The 18,971-nt window shown below is 45.6% G+C and overlaps 4 protein-coding genes across 4 annotated transcripts; 1 reads left to right on the top strand and 3 right to left on the bottom strand.

The window, feature by feature from the left end:
* Nucleotides 1-1,304: 1,304 nt before the first annotated feature.
* On the bottom strand, nt 1,305-2,426 carry spi2 (Spi-2 proto-oncogene). Its single transcript, XM_062558450.1, is given in 5 exon segments — nt 1,305-1,564; nt 1,567-1,614; nt 1,885-2,026; nt 2,133-2,230; nt 2,324-2,426. Coding segments are annotated over 5 exon segments (651 nt in total).
* Nucleotides 2,427-3,680: 1,254 nt separating this feature from the next.
* On the bottom strand, nt 3,681-5,152 carry spic (Spi-C transcription factor (Spi-1/PU.1 related)). The gene is made up of 5 exons (XM_062558445.1): nt 5,023-5,152; nt 4,797-4,878; nt 4,501-4,625; nt 4,277-4,379; nt 3,681-4,189 (listed from the first exon to the last, which is right to left on the bottom strand). The coding sequence occupies exons 1-5, from the start codon at nt 5,059-5,061 to the stop codon at nt 3,681-3,683; spliced, it is 858 nt and encodes a 285-aa protein (XP_062414429.1). The 5' UTR covers nt 5,062-5,152.
* A 2,708-nt stretch (nt 5,153-7,860) lies between these two features.
* On the bottom strand, nt 7,861-12,595 carry LOC134107822 (uncharacterized). Its single transcript, XM_062559670.1, has 2 exons — nt 12,471-12,595; nt 7,861-9,728 (listed from the first exon to the last, which is right to left on the bottom strand). The coding sequence occupies exon 2, from the start codon at nt 9,546-9,548 to the stop codon at nt 8,868-8,870; it is 681 nt and encodes a 226-aa protein (XP_062415654.1). The 5' UTR covers nt 9,549-9,728; nt 12,471-12,595; the 3' UTR covers nt 7,861-8,867.
* Nucleotides 12,596-14,022: 1,427 nt separating this feature from the next.
* On the top strand, nt 14,023-18,661 carry atp6v1e1b (ATPase H+ transporting V1 subunit E1b). Its single transcript, XM_062559668.1, has 10 exons — nt 14,023-14,119; nt 14,243-14,302; nt 15,422-15,487; nt 15,992-16,101; nt 16,249-16,315; nt 16,398-16,487; nt 16,633-16,701; nt 16,786-16,880; nt 16,992-17,079; nt 17,976-18,661. The coding sequence occupies exons 2-10, from the start codon at nt 14,270-14,272 to the stop codon at nt 18,036-18,038; spliced, it is 681 nt and encodes a 226-aa protein (XP_062415652.1). The 5' UTR covers nt 14,023-14,119; nt 14,243-14,269; the 3' UTR covers nt 18,039-18,661.
* Nucleotides 18,662-18,971: the final 310 nt, after the last annotated feature.

Genomic DNA, 18,971 nt, shown 5'->3' with positions numbered 1-18,971 from the left:
TTGAGGTTCTCGTGATGCCGTCCATCCATCTGCCGATGATACGCGACACATCACGTGGGGGGGATCCGGGGGCTTCTGTTACAAAAGAAAAGTTTTGGATGACATGCAGGCGACGTGATGCCAGGTTTCAGCTTGATCCCCGGAGCGCGATGCCGGACAGGAACAGCGGGCTTTCCGGACTGGCAAATAAATGCCTGGGGGGGGGGGGGGGGGCAATGCCACGGGGGTTTGCTGGTAATGAGGCCTATTCTTAGAGCGCCTTGACATTTTGACATGTGTATCTGACACGAAAAGAGGGTTTGATGTGGCTGCTTTGTTCCTAATTAATTGTTTTAGCGCGTCAATCACCAGGATGAATCAGGCGTGGTCTCTGATCAGAGGTCGAAAAGATTAAACAGCAGAGCCGAGAGCTGACGGATTTACGAGCCGCGGGGGAAATTCCCGGCGCGTGGAAGACGCCGCCTCTGGCCGCCAAAAAAAAAAGAAAAAAAAGAAGCAGCGGGCGCCTTCAGATGAGTCCAACAACCAATTCAATTTCATTTCAATTTGGAAAGGAGTGCGGATGCTGCCAGTGGACACAAAAAGGAACGCGGCTTCCATTGTCTCACAACGTGGCATCCGCACGGCGAGCCGGGCACACAGGTCACATGATGCGGGGGCTTTCCATTGAGAACTGGCCTAAAGAGTTTTTTTTTTTTTTTACAGCAATTCAGTTCAAAGTTTGTGGCCTTTCTTGGTCACAGACACCGACGGCTCAGTTATCCCATTTATAACCCCCGCCGCGGGCTCCAGGGGTAAATGCCGGGCTTAGGGAGGTGTCACGCGGCAACAAAACCATTTGGTCGTCGCCCCCCCCCCAGGTGACGGCACCCGAAGGGTTCACGTCAACTGGGGTGTGCGATTAAGCCATGAGGTCACACCACCCAGGGAGAGGAAGAAGAAGAAGAAGAAGAGTGGGGGGGTGGGGGGGGGGGGGGTCTCCAGGCGGACGACACTGACCCCCTGTGGTTCTCGGCAGCCAGCAAAAGGCACCTAACGTTTAAAGTAACTTGTGTGTGGCTGGAAAAAGATTTATTCTCCTTCCGTCAACTTCAATGGACAAATGAGTTTAACTGCTGCAATGTTAAAAAAATACTGACGACCCTTTAAGATGCATTAAGTGTTTTTAATTATTTACAACACAAACCCAACGTACCAACTGAGACGTGAACTTGTCACACACATGAAAACAAAAAGAAGAAAAAGAAGAGCACATTTAGAGTTTTACACGTCACGATATAATCTACAAAAGACTCGAGTCCACTTTACAAATCGCCCCGCTGGCGGAGCAGCGTCAGTGTCTCTCGGCTGAACTCGTAGGTGAGCTTCTTCTTCACCTTGAAGATCTCTCCGGAGCGGGAGTAGTTCCTGAGGGCGCGGGACATCTTCTGGTAGGTCATGGGCCTCTTGTTGCCTTTCCTCTGGCCCCACAGTGCCGCCACGTGGTGCTTGTTGGTGGAGGAGAAGCGGAAGACCCCGGCGGCCGCCGGCACCCAGGACACGCAGTGGGCCATGCTCGGGTCTCCAGCATCTCGAACAAGAAGTGAAAGAGGCGCACCTTTCTACCTGCGGCCGCTGAGCAAACAGGGAGTGGCATGTTGAGGCCCGGACGGGAAAAAAAAACAAAAAAAGAAGGATTCAGGGAACGTCACATCGGCTGGGCCCCGTGCGAACCAGTCGCTGATTACAGTTAACCACATTTCCTCAAAGGCAACGATTCCCAGAATCTCTGTCCTTGCGGTGATCCGGCATTCAACAGATATGCAAAAGAACCAGCTAGTGAGCAAAGCCGAGCTAAGCTCCGTGCTTTGCTCTTTTCTCGGTGAAGGGGAAAGAAGGACTCACCACTCCCCGCCGCGTGTTTGTCCGGCTGCCTCGCCGAAGCACAGCTCACCTGCTCACACAGCGCCGCCGCCCCCGCCGGGTCGTGGCCGAGGCCCGGCGGGGGGTCGGGTGCCGGCAGAGGCTGGGGGGCCGCTTTCACGCCCTTGGACGAAGGAAAACGCATATATATATTCAAAAAAGGCTCAGCTTGTTTAGTGCACGCTTGACGACACGCCGCTCTTAATTGTTACTTTTTGTGGTGCGCCTACGGTTTGCTCGCCGTCCCACGTCCAGTGCGGCGACCCTCCGTACGCGGGCGCGCTTCTTTCGTCTGCAGGCCCCGCCGCGGTGGAGTACGCGTCGTCCCCTGCAAAGAGAGAAGAAAGAAATAAAAGGAATCGAATTAAAGTAAAGTACGTGTAGAGGCCGATGGTGCTCTCGGGCCTGTAAGACTCCTCACCGTGGCCTCCGGTGTGTTGTCTGTAGTACTCCTCCAGGAACTCTAGGATCACCTCCAAATCAGACTGAGTCTCCTGGAAAGAATTCTGACAAAGGTGGATCATTTTAAAATTCAGAATCTAACGTCACCCTGGCAAAAAAAAAAAACAAGTCTGCTCTTTACCATGACGGAGGAGGCTGAATCCAACGAACCCCGCGCGGTTTGGAGAATTTCACAAAACTGACTCAGGGGACGGACTCTTTTTATACCTTCCACTCGTCGGGGGGGGGGGGGGGGCTTTTCTGAATTTTTACGCCAGGAGTCTTCCACCCGAATGGCTCACAGGAAAACAATGACCACCATCCCACAAAGCGCCCCAACCCCAAGCACCAGTCAAACCCACCAACAAAGCCCCCCCCCCCCCCCCCCCCCCCCCCCCCGCAGCACTGACCACATCCTCCACGCTGGAGCAGATAAGACCCGGGTGAGGGGGGGGGGGGGGGCACACAATGCTCGCTCGCTCGCTCGCTCGCTCTTCAGGAAAAACACACACTTGCGGCCATATTTTTCCTCACAGGATGTGTCTTAATTTCATTCCGTAGTGCGCTGGTTGCAGTATTTCACCACAGCGGAGACAGGTCCAAATCTTTCGACACAGCGGCAGTGCCGGTTGGTGAGCAGGCCGTTGTTATCGGGTCGGTTAGAAGAAGAAGAAGAAAAAACACTCACAGAAGGTGCACGGGTCGGTTTATTGGTTGCATTAAATAGAATTAGACGACATGTGAAGTTCAGTACAAAAAGGAATGACATCAAAAACAAGTGTTAAGCAATAAATATAGTAATTATAAAACAATAGTTTTATCAAGAAAACTATCAAGAGTTACATGTTATCATACATATATAATTATTATTGGGGGCTCTTTGAAAATACAGGAGCTGTAGGCTATTTCATGTTTTATTTCATGAGGATTCATGTTTTGTCGTTTGAAAGTATTTGCCATTGATTTGATTGATGCAGCGTATGAATCTACGGATCATTTTGCTTTCTGTGTCTCAAATAGTGAAACCATGACATGTGATAACATTAACGAATATGTAACCACTCTCCGAAAGCGAGTCAAGTGTCTTCATTAGTGCAATAAAAAGAAACGCAATATTAAAGCCAACCTGTTAAGTCTGCACCATGTGGGTAAAAACACACACTGGCCAGAATCTGCAAGACAAATGGAAGCTTTTGGTTAAATAAAAATATTTTTTACAAAAACATCAATTTAGCAACGAAAAAAATTAAGAAATAGTTTGATTAAAGTCCTCCTCCTCCTCCTCCTCCTCCTCCTCCTCCTCCTCCTCCTCCTCCTCCTCCGCCCCCGTCTCCAGCTCAGAGTTTGGCAGAGCAGGGCGAGGTGAAGCTGGAGGCCAGGTCGTAGTCTTCCTGCAGCGGGTAGTGTCCGTACCAGCTGTGCCAGTCCGCCGCCGAGCCGCAGTAGCTCTGCTCCGCTGGGCTCTGCGGGCCCCCGTGGCCCCCGCCGCCGTGGCCCCTGCCGCCGTGGCCCTCCGCCGGCTCGGGGCAGCGGAGCGCCTGCGGGGGCACCCGAGCGGAGCCCAGCCTGTGCAGGATGTCCGGGTTGAACTGGTACGTGAGCTTGCGGCGCACTTTGAGGATCTCCCCCGTGCGGCTGTAGTTCCTCAGGGCCCTCGCCATCTTCTGATAGGTCATGGTCTTGCGGTTGCCCTTGCGCTGGCCCCAGCACTCGGCCAGCTTCTCCTTGTTCTTGGAGATGAAGTGAAAGGTGCCCGTGCTGTCGTCCGTCCACTGGATGGAGTCGCCCATGTTGGGGTCGTTCAGAGCCTCGTGCAGATACTCGTAGAGCCGGAGCTTCTTGCGGCCTGAGGGCGTCGATTGGTGCTCGGTTTTAGTCACAAAAAGGGGAAGCGATTGTAGTGGTTACATTCAGAAAAGCGCGACCTGGTTACCTTTGCTGCTCCTCAGTGAAGGTGAGACGGAGTAGTAATGGGGTGATTCACTTTGCACCGAGTGGCCCAAGGACACATCGGGGATCACCTGAGGCCAAGACTGCTGCTGAAGGGCCAAAGTTTTAGTGAAAACTGCCACAAAAAAAAAAAACGAATCTTCTTTCCAAATCTTTTCCCCCCCCCGTGATAGTTTTAAAAAAAAAGAGACATTTCGCTCCACTTACAGCTACGTCAGTCCAGTAGTCACACCCTGGAGCCGCTCCGTCAGACGGGGGCTTGACGCGGCCGCACGAGGAGCACGGACAATGCAGCGGCTGCGGCGCACCCAGCGTCTCGTAATACGTGCACTCTGAGATGAACACAAATCAGTTCTCGTTCTCTCCACAAATATTCAAATTGATCAAAGAAATTGAAAAAAGGCTTTTTTTTAAAAATATATATATAATTAGAAAGGAAGGCATAAAAGTTGAAACAGTATGAAGGCACAGCATTTTCATAGTTTAAATGATTTCCTCTTTACCTGAATCGTAATATGGATTGCAGGAATGTTGTTGAATCACATCAATCGCATCCTGGAAGTGTTGGTTGATGTCCAAAGAGGTCTTAAATAGAAAGAAAAAAAACGTAATCCAGATTGTTATTCCTCCAGTGGGACAAGCACATTAATTACTCATGAGACTAATTCTTCCAGAAACCTGTTGGGGGGGGGGGGGGGTAAAATGAGAAAAGGCATCTTCACAACTCACCATCTTGTACATCTGAGTGCTGCACTCAGCTGAGGCCATTTCTGTCTACAGGTGAACACCGATGCACTGGTGCAGGTGCACGGCTCGCAGGACAGGTATATAAGTGCACGTATGCATCACACCTCCAATACCTGTTCAGCGTTCATCAAAGGGGGGAGAGGGAGGCCGGGTTCGATTTAAATGCGCTCGCGTCACGATGCACCCACAGTCGCACACTTCTTCTTTTTTTTTTTCTTTTTTTTTTTTTAATGCGGAGAGCAGCCGGACTTCAGGACACATATCGGCACATTCTCTGCAAGTGGAGATCACAATCTACGAACAACAAAAACATCTTTTATTGCAGCCCCGCACCAGGAATACCGCCGATTCTCGGCGTGACCTGAGAATTTGCATAGCGGGCGTCCAGCATGCACCGCTTTAATGGGGCGCTCCTCAATAATCCGCTTTTTTTTTCTGTCATTGGAAAATTGGAGCCTTTACAAATGCGGGAATCGCCCCTCTGTGGTCCCATTGTTTTCTAGTAATGAATTTGAGCAAACGAAAAAAAAGATTTGCAAAGATTTGCATGAAAAGCCTGCGGTGGGGCTCTGTTAGTAAAACACTAAATGGGGGGTGTAACCGCTAAGTAACAATAAACCAAATGAAAATCATCACTGGGCAGTTTCAATTCGATTTAACGGCTGAATCCAAAAATGATGCCATTATTTGCATTTCACTTTGAAATTTAGTATGTTTTTGATTTCAAATATCTAAAAAACTGTAATTGACTGTGTTTCATTTATTCTCTAATTCTTCTAATAGCAAACAATAACTGAGAGAGTAATGGAAAACAAATGCAGTGGTTTAAATGAACATTCGCTTCCTTCAGAAAGCAACATGAATTATGTTGAATCTTGCAAATAGCCAAACATAAAACTTTGTTCCTCTTCTCACTTTTTTTTCTCACTTTAAATCACTCACGATCATTTGAGGGGCATCCTTTACAGAGTATTTGTTTTCTCACTTCTGATTTTAGGAGGTTTATTGCACTCTCCTTAAAAAAATGCTGTGAAATTTTTTAACCCAAGTGTTGCGGTCTGACGTTGTCGTTGAAACGTGTGCTTTTTGTTCCTATAGCGCTCATGTGTTATTGTCCTTATAAGATGAGTATAAATGTCTGTTGAGCTGAAGGATGAAAAAGATTGTGACCATTAGAGTTTTGCGATTGACCAGAAAGCCATAAACCGCTTCAGATTAATGTGATTGTAAAGGTTAATGGTTAATAATGTGGTGATCATTGTTATAGAGCCTGTGTGGGTTTTTTTTTTTCTTTCTCGCTGCCACAAAGCCAATCCCCCCCCCCCCCCCCCTCCCCTTTACAAATAAACACAGGGGTTTTTTTTTTTTCAGAAGGGTATTTATCTCAGGTGTGCGTTTTAAATACCAACTGACACGCTCCCGAAGTTCCCCTTTGCGGCCCGGTTAAGTTGTGGAGTCGATCGGGCCTGAAAGCGCTCAATGGAAACAAAGAATTGGAGATGCATCTGGTTTGGAAAGGTCCGAATTAATCGCATTATTAGTCACCGAAACACTAGCTCACATTGGTTAAGTACTTTCAAATATCGTGTGTGTGCGCATGAGGAAACATGCAAAGATGTGCGTGTGTGTGTGTGTGCGTGTGTGTGCGTGTGTGTGTGTGTGTGTGTTTCCTGCCTGTGTGGCACGCTGATATAAAACAAAGAACCACAAGCCCCACTCACTCTTTCCCTCCATTCGGGGGTGAAACTTCTGTCAAATCGACCCTATAAATTTAAGGCCCCCGACCTGTCGGCCTGCAGCCGGCGGCCTGACAGATGTGCGCTGGTGTTTTCACAGCTACAGCGTCGGCCCTCTTGTGCTGCAGTAGGTCGTTTTTTTTGGGGGGGGGGGGGGTCTTAGAAGGGGATAATTCACTGCTCATTTGTAACAGGTGTTTTTAGGATCTATTCCATTGTATGTCATAATGTTCCATCAGTTATGACTCCCGTTTTTTAGCTTTGCCTCATGTTTGGCAACATCGGTCCCACCACTTTGGTTTGGAATGAAATAATATCTCAACTCTGTTGGCTTTAAAATTGTGCTCAAACATTCATCACCCACAGCGGATGAAGTGCAGCCACTTTGGTCTGAGTAGGTTTTCTGCAGTCTGGATGCCAGTTCATCCCAGACTACGTTCATGACCTAATATCTGCAGAACTAATGACTTCAATGACTACCAACAGTCTCAGCTGCACTTTGTCATGATGGTTCACATATTTCAGTTTGTCTCCTTTGTCTGTTCTGCTATCTTATCTTCTATTCTGGATGTGTTGTAGGACTTTCTCTTCTATTAACAGTGTTTTCTACTCCATCTGTTTATAGATCCTTTATTTCGTTTGAGATCTGTTCTGTTAATGTATCTGGGATTTTGCAGTGTTGTACTCTTGATCTCTATCATATATCATATTGTATTGCTTTTTTTGCTTTTGTTTTGTATCTATTTATAGTCTGCTCTATTCATTTTACTCTTTGACATTTTGTTCTACTCTAGATGAACACAGGTAGCGACGTATTATTCAAATTTGGCCTCTTTAATCGCTGATCTCCATTTGGTGATGAACACTTTTTGTGAAAATGATGCAAATAAATGTATAATATATTTTGAAATGACGATTATACATATATCTTTTTGTATATTTCACGCATTGGAATAACTTTGTGCTTTAGACGGCGCATTTGTTGCTACAACCCACCGTCTTACAGTTGAAGGTGTCAATAAATCCATGTCTATTGTGTGCTGCGATGGAGGAGTGATAGAAAGATTCATGTCTGTCCATGAAGGTGTTTTTTTGTTTGTCAGAGCAGAGACAAGGCACCTTTATCTGTCCAAACAAAGAAGCACTTTCCTTCCTCTTCTCAATTCAATGGCTGCGTGCATTTGGGCAGCGATGTGGGAAACGGCAGGCTAACCACAGCACAGTCAGCCCCATTGTTCTTCTTTATTTACTGGCACTGGATAAAAATCAAGAAGTGTCAAACCCATTGGCATACATTTAGTCTGTCGCGCTCAATGCTGCTGTGACCGCAGAGTGATTAATCCTTATCTGTGAGGTTGTGTTTATTGTCCTCAGGCGAAAAACCTGCAAAGCCTCATCGTACTGCTTCATCATTTGAGGATTAGCATTTTGGTTTTGGTTTAAATCATTTCATCATCATCATTTTTTTGTTTATTTCAGAAATGTAAGTAAAAAAAAAAAAATCATGCTAAAAATTGCATGATTTTTTTTAAAAAGAGCAAGGGATCAAAGTGGCTTAATTGAACACTTGTTGGTCCTGGCGTCCCTTCAATTGGGCATTGTTGTTAGATAAGTGACTCGGAGTGACCAGCAGACGGCAGGACGGAGCATTAAAAGAAACCCATCAAATAGACAACTACACCTCCTGTGGTCTACTTCCTGTTAGCGACACAGATTCAATGTAAAAGTATCTAAAGGCTAAACAGGCTTCTTTCTGATATGACGAAGAGGAGTCGGCGCCTGATGATTTCATGCCTCATGTTGCGTTCCGGTTTTAATCAATAAAAGAACAACAATCACACAAAAGGAAGCATCGGCAAAAAAAACATTTCCAATTTCAGGGTTCTTTTTAAACTTCTGCTTTCGCATGATTTTACATTCCAGGTTCACATCTCAGAGATCGGAGACTTATCGAGAACAAAGGCCGTGAGCTGAGGTAGCACAAAGTCAGAGAAGTTAAGTGGAATATTTTCATTTGGAATCGATTTGAAAACCGGTGTTGATAGCGGGATGGTGGGGGGGTGGGGGGGTGGGGGGGGGTGTTGAAGGAGACTACTTTCGGCAGTAGGCCACAGCGCCGTACGCCACCACCCCCACCACGGCCACCAAAGCAGCGCCTCCACACAGCAGCTCGGTGGAGCTCAGGTGGCTGGGGGTCTTGGGGGTCTTGGGGGGCCGCGGCGGTGGCTCCGGGGTCCGGACCGAATGTCTCTCAGCCGCGTCCGAGAGGGGAGCCTGTGGGGATCCCGGGGGGGGGTCCGCCTGCGCCAGGATGGACGGGGGCTGGAGCCCCCGGGCGGCGTGCGGCTCCTCGGCCGAGGGCACCGGGGTGGACGTGGTGGAGGGGGGGTCGAGCTTGACGACGGGCAGAGGAGGCAGCGCCATCGGGGGGACCACCTGCATGAACTCCGCCGACCTCTTCCCCGCGCGCGGCTCCTCAGTTCCTGCGGCGCGGCGGTCCTGCTCCTCCTCCTCCTCCTCCTCACTGAGCTCCACCAGCTCACCCTCCCCACCCAACACACTCAACGCGCTGGTCCGCAGCTCCTCGTCGTCTTCCTCCTCCTCCTCCTCCTCCTCCGTCCTCCTCGCCCTCTCGGCCTCCTCGAGCATCTCGGCCTCCTCCCGCTCCAGGTGGACCATGTCGGAGTTGCGGCCGCGGCCCTCCCCCCCGCCGGGAGGCGCCCCGTCGCTGCTGTCCAGGCTCTTGGTGTCGTCGGGGTCGGCGTCGCCCATCGTGGACCAGGACTCCGCCAGCAGGCTCTCGCTCTGCCAGGGTCCGGGGCTCTCCGCCTGGAGAGTCAGAGGCGGAGCGGCGGGGGCGAGGGAAGGCGGAGCGGCGGGGGCGAGGGAAGGCGGCGCCTCCCCGCCTCCTCCATCAGCCAGCGGGGCCTTTACCTCCAGGATGGAGACCGGCTGCTGGAGGGACAGGACACTTGTTTACTGCAAAGATGTCACTTTTACTGGTTTATAGGTAGTTACTTTGCAGATTATGGTATTTATAAAATATGATATATTTGAGAACATTTGAAATAAAAAGCAGTTTAAATGAGCTCTAACTTGATCACATGAAATAATTATGTATTCCTCTTTTCCACTTTTCAAAGGACTTTTTCTTCTCTGTGGCTCCACAATTTACAATAAGCGTTCTTCCAAAGGGTTTTGAGGCCTGCATTTACCTTTAATGATTATTGTTTTATGTCATTTTATTTGACTCATTGTACTATTTTCATTTGGTACTTTTTGAACTGTTTATAACATTTTTCTTCAAGTTTTGTCTACCATTTCTTTGTGAAGCACTTTTTAGTTTTGAAAAGTAAGTATAGTATAATATAAAATAATACGCTCTATATGTAAATATAGAGAGCGTGTTATTATCATTACTTTATCAGGTATTTTTTGCATCTCATAATTTGAGATATTAGCGCAGGTAAACACATCTTTAATCTTTGTGGAAGAGGAATAATTTGACACTTTTTGAGAGTCAGAGTAGAAGATGGATAGCACTGAAAAAAAGCTGCTCATTTTTAAGAACTGGGTCCAAATTTAGACTCGGTTTAAATCAAATCAAATCTAGAGACGTGTTCTGAAAAACGGGGGAAAACACAACATCGGACACGCGTGTTGGTACACGGAGGAGATCTATTCTGGGGGATGGGGGCGAAATCTGCAATCAAAGCTGAAACGTGGCCCAAAGGGGCGAAAGACTCGACATGAATCCACACAAACGCACAAACAAATGTTTGCGGCCCTCGATCTTTAAACGGGGGGGGGGGTTTTCTCCACAAGCAACGACTTCTCTCAGTTGAGACAATGAATGCAGGTCGACGACGTCGCCGACGTGCTTCCACTCCATGTCCCCGCTCTCACGTCATGTGAAATGACTGAAATAGCTTCCGCTCTCGGGTGACAGATGCAGGTGTAAACATAGTGAGGTATGCAGGTCGGGGCTAAAGATAGTCACAGCCGCCGCCGTACCGAGCGGCCAGTGAGCAGCTTTTTCCAGCCGCGTTGATGTCCACGAGGTCACCGACCTTGCAGATCGCTTTCTCTTCTTTTTTTTTCTTTTTTTTTTTTTTTAAAAAAGCTGCTTGGTATCTCGTCGAGAAATGACTGAATGAATCAGAAGGTGTTTCGTTTGGTGCTTTCATCCAAAGGGCCAAAGATTTGTACTTACAGTGGACTTTGTGTTGATTAGAACGTGACGTTTGTCACATGGTGAGATCAACACTTGCGTCGGGACTTTGATTTCTCATGAACTTAAATGAGAAGATTGTAAAACTCTGTTAAATGAATAGCTGCTCATAACAGGAAGTGAAGGACGACAGGATAAATATGTCATACCGACTCATTTGATGTGCTTCTTTTTCAGATGTCCTCTTATACTGACTTCATGTTGTGTGTAATGTAAATAATAATGACCAGTTGTATTTCATTTGGCACGCGGTCTTTTAGTACTTTTAGCAAAAACAAACAAAACAAAAAGGTGTACAAAGGAGAGGTGACAAAGGTAATGTTGATGCCTGCGTGAAATTATGATCCAAATATAAAAAGTCCTGATGGTTTCTGTCTTTCTTTCATGTTTCCTGTCTTAAAATATGCCATTATTATTCCATTGAAGCTAAAATGACCAAAAAGCACGTTTGTAGGATTGTTAATGAATGTGCTGTTCTTGTGCTGCGAGGTGTCACCACCCCCCCCCCCTGTTGTTAAAGGTAGAACATCTCTGGATCATTTGCTAGTAGGAACCCATTGAAGGGTTGCAAGTACAAGTATAAGTGCAAATACACAAGAGATTATCTATAATTCCTAAGACATCATTGTTTCTTTCAACAGTCTGAGAAATGACAATAATAAAACATAGTGATGTGATACCAGATTATGATGGTTTAATGTCTGTTCTTCTTGGGATTATCCACACCTCAATGTCATCTAAACATTTTGTGTAAGTAGGTCCTGCTGGTAAATAAAGTATGTTCTCACAGGGCAATAGTCACTGTCTTTTATTGCATACACTCACTCCAATTGCAAGACTGAAATGTATTTCTATTTATTCTGCAAAATAACACAATTGCGTTGTTACTCTTTGTCCAATAAGACCAGAACAAAATCAATTTAAATGTGATGTAACGCCTTGAATAAACGCCGTCTGAACCCGAGCGGTGCTGATTTCAATCCCCGAAACATTCAGGTTTGCCACACAAACGCTTTAAATCGCACACCTTTGTTCGTGCCTGCAAATAAACCAATCGACCTTTTCTACTCTGTGACCCCCCCCCCCCCCCCTTCACTCGCTGGCCTACTTGAGTAATTGGATTCCCATTGATCCTTTTCCAGCAACAACAGCCGCACGCCGAAGTAAATGATCAGGGACATTTAGGGCACTCTGACTGTGCACTGTGTGCGTCGCAACGCGGGGCGAGGGATATCAAACACAAGGAAAGCCTGACGTACCAGGTGTTCAACGTCGGCCTTCCACAAGGTGAGAGTTTGACCTTCACCGCAGTGACACCCCCCCCCACAAACATGTTTAGTCATCACAAACTCGTCAAAGGAGAGAGACAGATTTGCACTCAATGTACACTCTTTGTCCGATTTCCAGGCTTTGTCAAAGCAGCGGGGGGTGGGGGGTTAAAAAGAGACTAAAGCCCGTCGTACCTGCGTCCTCTTGGTGCGGTGCCGGGCGAGCTGCCGGGCGAGAAGCAGGCGCTGGGGATCAGAGCGAGGCGCACATTCACACACAGAGCCACTGAACAGCAGACAGGCAGAAACGCACGCTGGCGCTGCCACTGGAGTAACAAGATGGACATCTCTCTCTCCCCCTCTCTCTCTCTCTCTCCCCCTCTCTCTCTCTCTCTCTCTCCCCCTCTCTCTCTCTCTCTCTCCCTCCCTGTCACCCACCCCACTCCCCCCCCACTCCCCAGATTCCGTGACATAACAGTTGGCTGGAGAGAGAGAGGTCAGCAGTGACTTTGCTTTTTCTTTTCATAACGAGAAAGAATTAGTAATAAATGTAAATATGGGGGGGGGGGAAGATATTTGTTGAGCTCTTGATTGAGACTTTACCCTGTTTTTTGTTTGTTTTTTCTGCCGCAGTCACCGAAAGGTCATCGAAGGTCAGCGGGTGAGAGTTTCACGCGGGTAAACAAGTCCGCGGAGTTTCATGTTCCCGAGAGCGGCAGAGGATCAGCCGCTGCGACACCGAGTGGAAAAAGAATGTCAGATAGGAAGAAGAGCTATTTACAAAGTTGAACTTTACAAGTTCTACTTCCCTCTACTGGTCAGACGAGTAGCAAGACGGTCTCAACACTGGGAAACTCCCTTTCTCCTGCCTTATATTTACTCGGATTTTCTATATTGTGTTACTTCTCCCCTCTGGTGTTCCCTTTCACGTGGTACGTTGTCTGTCCTATGCTGGAAAACAGTTATGTTCATTAAGAGCTGTGTAACTAAAGTGGACTGAAGCCGAGTAAGGCATTGAGGATCAGAAAAGCAGGAAAAGCAAAGATGAAACAGAAATGTACTTTCATATTCACATCTGTTTATGAAAATCCAGTCATGGATGAAATAACATGCTTGAGTATGCATGTTTTTGCATTGCAGAAAAATGTCTATTGTTATTGGAATACATTTTAACTATGCAATTAAATTAAAGAAGAGGAAAAAGTAGAAAAGGTTTGGACCAAATTGCTGTTGATTAAAGGCTGTGTTTCATTTACTTCTATTAATTAGCAGAGACAATTAGGTTTGTAAATTTAAAATCATCATCTAAGACTATTTTACTATAATACAAAAACAAAAATAGCGACAACCAAATTAAATACGTCTATGGCAAAGTAAACTTAAATAAACTTAAATGTACAATATATAGTTAACAAATGACACGTAAAATATGTATTAATTTATTTATTTATTTCAAAATGAATGATCCATTTTACTTAATTTCTATAGTCAAGTGATCTGAATGGAAAATGAGAAGAAGAATTCAAACAAAACAAAACGAATGTAAATTAAACCCACACGTTAGTAAATGACGTTATGAGATAACTGAAGTCGCATCGATATTGTAAACATATAGTATTCATATATTCATATGCACTATAACTAAATGAGCCATTAAATAAGAAGTAATACACAAACCATTTGTATGCACCAGAATCAGCTCGTCTCTTGTGCTAGCACCTCATTGGCTGTTAAGCCGGAAGTAAACATCATGTGACCTCGCCGATCACCTGATCCTCCGTAGACGTCTTTACGAGTCACGACTGCTGCGATTAATTCATACCTCTTCGTCTGTGATTTTCGGGTAAATAAACCCACATTCTAAGCTTTTGTTGCCTAATTAAAATCCCCACGCCGTTATCGAAAGTGTCTTTGATTTGCCAATTGTTTTATTTGATGTGTTTTTGTCATTTTTTTCCCTCGAAGGCCCGCGCGGATCTTTGACGGCTGCAACCATGGCGCTCAGCGATGCCGACGTTCAGAAGCAGGTAACGAAGCGGTTTCACCTTCACAGAGGTCCCCCCCCCCCCCCGTACATCGGCCTCCCCCCTCGGGGGCTTTTACACGAGTCTCTACGTCGTCAGTCGACTTGTTAATGTGTCTGTAAAAGGCTTCGAAGGGGAACGACATTGAGAGAGCTGCGGTAGCTTAGCACCCAAATGAACCTAGGATGCTAGTTAGAATGCTGTAGAATGCGACTTAAACCAATAATAATAATAATACGTCTTCTGTGCGTCAGTGTGGTTTTGGAAGCGCAGGTAGGTTGAAAGATGATGGCCGAGATGTCGAGGTTCATATTTTCCAAAATGATCACATGATGAACACATGAGTGCGATGAGGAACTGGGAGAGAGTGAGCCACACTGGAAATAACCTCATCGTTGAAGTTAAAGTCTAGTGCACACTATTGGTTAAATGTGCTTTTAATTTATGCAGCCCTATACTTCTACTCATCTATATCTCAGTGGGGAAAATACAGATTTTTACTACATTCGTTGCCCTTCAGGTTATATTTTTCTCTCCTTCATTTAAAGTGAAAACCATGCAGGGGAGTTTTAACGTGAATGTTGAGAACAACTGAAGAAAAGGAAATCTCCTTTCTTCTTAACCATGATCAATAATAAAAAGCCTTTTGGATCAGCTGTGAAATCTTTCTTACTGAAAACTGAAATACACAACGACGCTACAAACATGTCATTATCTCATTATGACGCATTGCTGTGGATCAAACAGCACATTGAGGAGAGGAAATGTATTAAAACTTCTACTCTGTGAACTCCAACATGCTCATTAATGCAGCAGTAGTGCAAATCTCAAAAGTCCTAGTGAAACACACAAATGATACACACATTTACAGTAGCTTTACTTAAGTAAAGACTCTGAATACATCTTCCATTAGTGACAGAAACATTATTCACTCCGGTTTGCAGCCGGGTGAGGAATCCGCTCTGAGGTGAAGCTCTGCAGCTTCACACTTGAGACAAAATAGTGACTCCCGGTGAAGCTGTTGTGCCTTTCCAGCCCCACACATGTAGAGAATGGGCTGTATTCTGGATGTGATGAAAGCCTCTTCTTCTTTATCACTAATGGTGTTCTTCCTGTCTACAGATCAAGCACATGATGGCCTTCATTGAACAGGAGGCCAATGAAAAGGCAGAAGAAATTGATGCAAAGGTAAAATCATCAAATCAAACCATAATATGGACAGACTAGAGAGAAAAATTAATAAGTCCTTTTTGGGACATTTTACGCTTTTATTAGTGAGTCAACAGTAGCGCGATGAGAGCCAGCAATAGAAAAATGTAGTTTCCATCATTTCCTGTTTGGGACTGACCACTGGGGGGCGCTAGAAGCACAGAAATGTGCGTACATGGACGTGTGTGTACTGGCAGATTTCTTTTAGAAATTAGAAATTTGTTTGCGTCTAATAAGAAAATGATATTTGATGATAATAATCCTTTACTAAAACTGTATCTTTAAAACACATATAAACAAAAGTTTGTATATTGTTTTGTGCCAAATTCATAAGTGAAAATGTGAAGGCCTTTCAGATTTGGGCATTTTAATCATTGCACCACAACAAGATGAATCAATTAAAAACGACCCAACATCTTAATACCACAATTCCCTTTCAAAGCGAACGGCTGTCCGCTGAGTGAACTGTGTCTCCTCCTGCAGGCCGAGGAAGAGTTCAACATCGAGAAAGGCCGGCTGGTCCAAACTCAGAGGCTGAAGATAATGGAGTACTACGAGAAGAAGGAAAAGCAGATCGAGCAGCAGAAGAAAATGTGAGTCATGGGGAGGGGGGGGGGAAACTTTTCTTTCCCCCCAGACTTTATTTTCGTCTCTTTGTCCAACGATGACTCTTTAGTGACCTGTAAAGTTTCCACGCAAACTGATCTAAACGTCGTGTGTGTTATTTGTCCACCCAACAGACAGATGTCGAACCTGATGAACCAGGCTCGACTGAAGGTGCTGAAGGCCAGAGATGACATGATCTCGGTAAGCCCCTGAGCGCCCGACGTCGCCCCCCCCCCCCCCGGTTCAGATTTGTTCTACAAAATAAGAGCGTCTGTGCCCACAGGATATGCTGAACGAGGCGCGCCAGCGGCTCGGGAACATCGCAAAAGATCCGGCCAGGTATCCCGGTCTGATGGACGGCTTGATTTTACAGGTTAGTTTAAAGCCTTTTGCTTCTTCTCCAACGAGGTACAGACCTGCTCAGCGGTAGGAACATCCGTCCCATTTGCAATTTGGCAGGGACCACAAAGTAGGAGGTTTTGAATATTAATATCCCTTTTTCTAATCCTACACATCAGGGATTATATCAGCTTCTGGAGTCCAAAGTGACCATCCGCTGTCGTAAGCAGGACTTTCAGATGGTGCAGGTGAGTAAATTAGGAGGAGGAGGGATCTGAATCTACAGGTTGACCGAGGATAGTTGGAATCTTGATTGGTGTATTTCGACCCAGGCCTCCATCCAGAGGAATATTCCTGTATACAAAGCGGCTGTGAAGACCAACGTCGAGGTCCGCATCGACCAGGAGAACTTCATCTCCCCCGACATGTAAGCGGCGTCACGTTTGATCACCGAGTAAAAAAAACAACCCCTGCTGGACGAATATTTCTCTCAATCAGCTTTCTTCCGTTTTTTTTGGCGTTTTGTCTCCCGCTGCAGCTCCGGAGGTGTTGAGATCTATAACGGAAACGGCAAGATAAAGGTGGCCAACACCATGGAGAGCAGACTGGAACTCATGGCTCAGCAGGTTGGGAAATCTCAAATCCTCCAATAAGACGTCAACCTGTTTTAAACCCTGCTTTTTGTTGCTCTTGTTTAAGTTCCTACGGGTTTGTCTGACTGAAACAAGGTTACTTAAGCTCTCAAATAAGCCAAAGCTTATTGTGCTGGATTTTGTGATCCATTGTAACTTACTCTGAGTCTGAGTCCATCCCGGTTAAACAAAGGTCAAATAAACTCACAAATTGCTTTAATGGTCTAAAATCTAATTACCTTTGAAAAGGGCTCTGAAGTTGTTAATAAAGTCCCATCAGACAGAAAGACCTTAGCGCAGCTCTCACGTTAGCACAAGGAACTCCAGATTTATATACTTTACATGTGTGTAATAGCTTCCTTTTATTTATTGATTGGTGGTTTCAGATCAGTGTTTCTGTTGAATTACAGACTTAAACAGTTGAAAAACAAACGAGGAGTGCATCATAGTTTACATCATAATATCAACACAGCGTACGACAATTACAAAAGATTTAAAAATAAGCGACAAAATGTTTTGATCACGTTTGTTAATTGATTTATGCTTCGATCTTTGTGTGTCACTTAAAGCTTTACAGATTGTACACAAACCGTAAAAGCATTTTCATTTAGTCAAAGAAAAAGAAGAATAACAGTAAACCCCAGTAAAATCTGTGACTTTCTTGTTTTATATATATATATATAGCAATTGTTTGATCTAATCTTTGATCAAAAGTTTAAAAGAGTAAATATTTGAATTACTTACTCGTTTTTAGAGTTCATCACAGATTTTGGACGCGTTGCCTCAGGTTTTAGGAAACAGTGTTTTGAGCAATTCCATACACCAAACAATTAAAAGAGAAGTCTCCTTTGCATTGGCCGCTTACTGACCACGTGTCTCTGTGTCCGCAGATGATGCCTGAAATCCGGGTGTCCCTCTTCGGTGCCAACCCAAACCGCAAGTTCCTGGACTAAAGAGCTCCGCCCTGCTGCAGGACAAACTCTCCCTCTTGTTATTATTATTGTTATTGTTATTATTATTTTATTTTTTATTTCGTCACATGAAAAGTCATCCCTCCTTCTGTGAAACAAAAAGAGACTCGTTGTCGTTGTGTGATGTGTTGCTGTATTATTATTTTTTTGTCTGTGCACGGAGGCACGTGACAGACAGACGTGCACCGTGGGTACCGCACGGCTGTTTACTCCGCTGCTCCCGGTTCACACCGATTTCGTCGGGCGCGACGGGATCCGCTGATTGGCCGGAGGTCTAAAACGGGTCGTGCGCCTAATTAGATTTGAGACAAACACAGCGTCCGTGATCCCAGATTAAAAATCGCACGGGTTATTGTGCTGCTTAACGGATGCACGCGCCAACCAATTACAGAGGAAATAATACTTTGACCGTACTTGACCTCACGCAGTTCATTTATTATTGTGCGGGTGATATCATTCCAGAGGGCGCGCCAGATGTGACGTTTCCAGATTAAATTATACGTATGTGTGTTTGGTTTTTCCTTTATTTCTTTGGTCGTTGGTGTCCCAATCTGATGAGATGTGATATTGTGGAAAAGTAAAACATAATAAAATATAAATCCTTAGTATTACGTCCAAGATCTTTTTCTTTTTTTTTCTTCTTCTTCTTCTTCTGACTCAAACAATGTCCCAACATTTATTTTTGCAATCATGCTTCATTCATTAGTTTATCACATGGGGTTTGTTAGACAAAAATGCCCCCATTGTCTGGCGGCTCCGAGGATCGCGCTGACTGCTGACCGCGGAGAGGAGACGCCGGACACCACGAGCTCCCCTTCTCCTAAGTGTAGTCTCTTTAAAAGTAGCCCGTAACCCCTACAAAGCGTTTCCTTTAAAAAACAAATTCACGCTTCCCAGCCGCGCGTCTCTGGCAAA

Source organism: Pungitius pungitius, chromosome 2 (genome assembly GCF_949316345.1).
Source record: "Pungitius pungitius chromosome 2, fPunPun2.1, whole genome shotgun sequence".
NCBI lineage: Eukaryota > Metazoa > Chordata > Actinopteri > Perciformes > Gasterosteidae > Pungitius > Pungitius pungitius.
The sequence above is the reverse complement of the archived record's forward strand: the minus strand, read 5'-3'. Positions and strand labels throughout refer to the sequence as shown.